Genomic DNA, 728 nt, shown 5'->3' with positions numbered 1-728 from the left:
AATGCAGGAGGGGCTGAGGGGGCTGGAGGGGCGGAACGAGGGTGAGAAGGGGAGCAGGGCTCTGTAAATGCCTGGCAAGGAGGATGCTGCTCAGCTTTGACTGGTGCTGTGTTGCAGGAGGGCTTTCCAGCAATTCTACAAGGAGTATGTGGAGTACACGTGCCCCACGGAGGACATCTACCTGGAGTAGGGGCTGGCCCAGGCCCCTCCTTCACAGCCAGGGCTGCGGTCTCACCCCTTCCCCGGGTCGTGCATGGACAAGAGCTGCTTTGAGCCCGGAGGAGGAGCGGGCTGGGGGCATGGAGCGCCGCCTCTTTTCGTGACTCCCCTTCCTCGGGCTGGGGCTGGGGTAGGGGATGGGAGGGGGGAGGGCTGGACAAATTGTGTTTAATGTACAAAATACTCTTAGTTGATTCTATTGGAGAAGCACCCGCTGGGGGTCCTGCCTGGGAGCAGTGGAGGGGTGGGCAGCAGCACGCTCGGGCCCTTTCCCGCTGCAGGCTGGGGTTGCAGCATCTCCTCCTTGTGACCATGGCCCAGCTTCCTGTCACATCCCTCTGGGGTGACTTTTAACGCAGTGGCAGAGTCGGACTCTCGCAGTATGAAGACACACAGCAGCTACAGCAGGCATTGCCTCCCTGACAGGCCCTGGGGACAAGGATGTGGCGCAGGGATGGCAGAGGGTGCCCCAGTATCTCCTCTGCCAGAACCAGTGCCAGGATGGGCTG

General features: G+C 61.5%; 1 protein-coding gene across 1 annotated transcript in view; it reads left to right on the top strand.

Annotated features, from left to right (window-relative positions):
* MAPK8IP1 (mitogen-activated protein kinase 8 interacting protein 1) overlaps nucleotides 1-266 on the top strand; it is a gene marked incomplete at its 5' end in the record, with an annotated part of 5,133 nt that extends 4,867 nt beyond the window's left edge. The window contains one exon of the mRNA XM_010076489.1: nucleotides 118-266. Coding sequence (XP_010074791.1) covers nucleotides 118-190 — 73 coding nt within the window. The remainder of the gene's footprint in view (nucleotides 1-117) is intronic.
* Nucleotides 267-728: the final 462 nt, after the last annotated feature.

The sequence above is a fragment of the Pterocles gutturalis genome, unplaced genomic scaffold (genome assembly GCF_000699245.1).
Source record: "Pterocles gutturalis isolate BGI_N339 unplaced genomic scaffold, ASM69924v1 scaffold34303, whole genome shotgun sequence".
Lineage (NCBI taxonomy): Eukaryota > Metazoa > Chordata > Aves > Pterocliformes > Pteroclidae > Pterocles > Pterocles gutturalis.
Note: the sequence above shows the minus strand (reverse complement) of the source record. Positions and strands in the feature narration are given on the sequence as shown.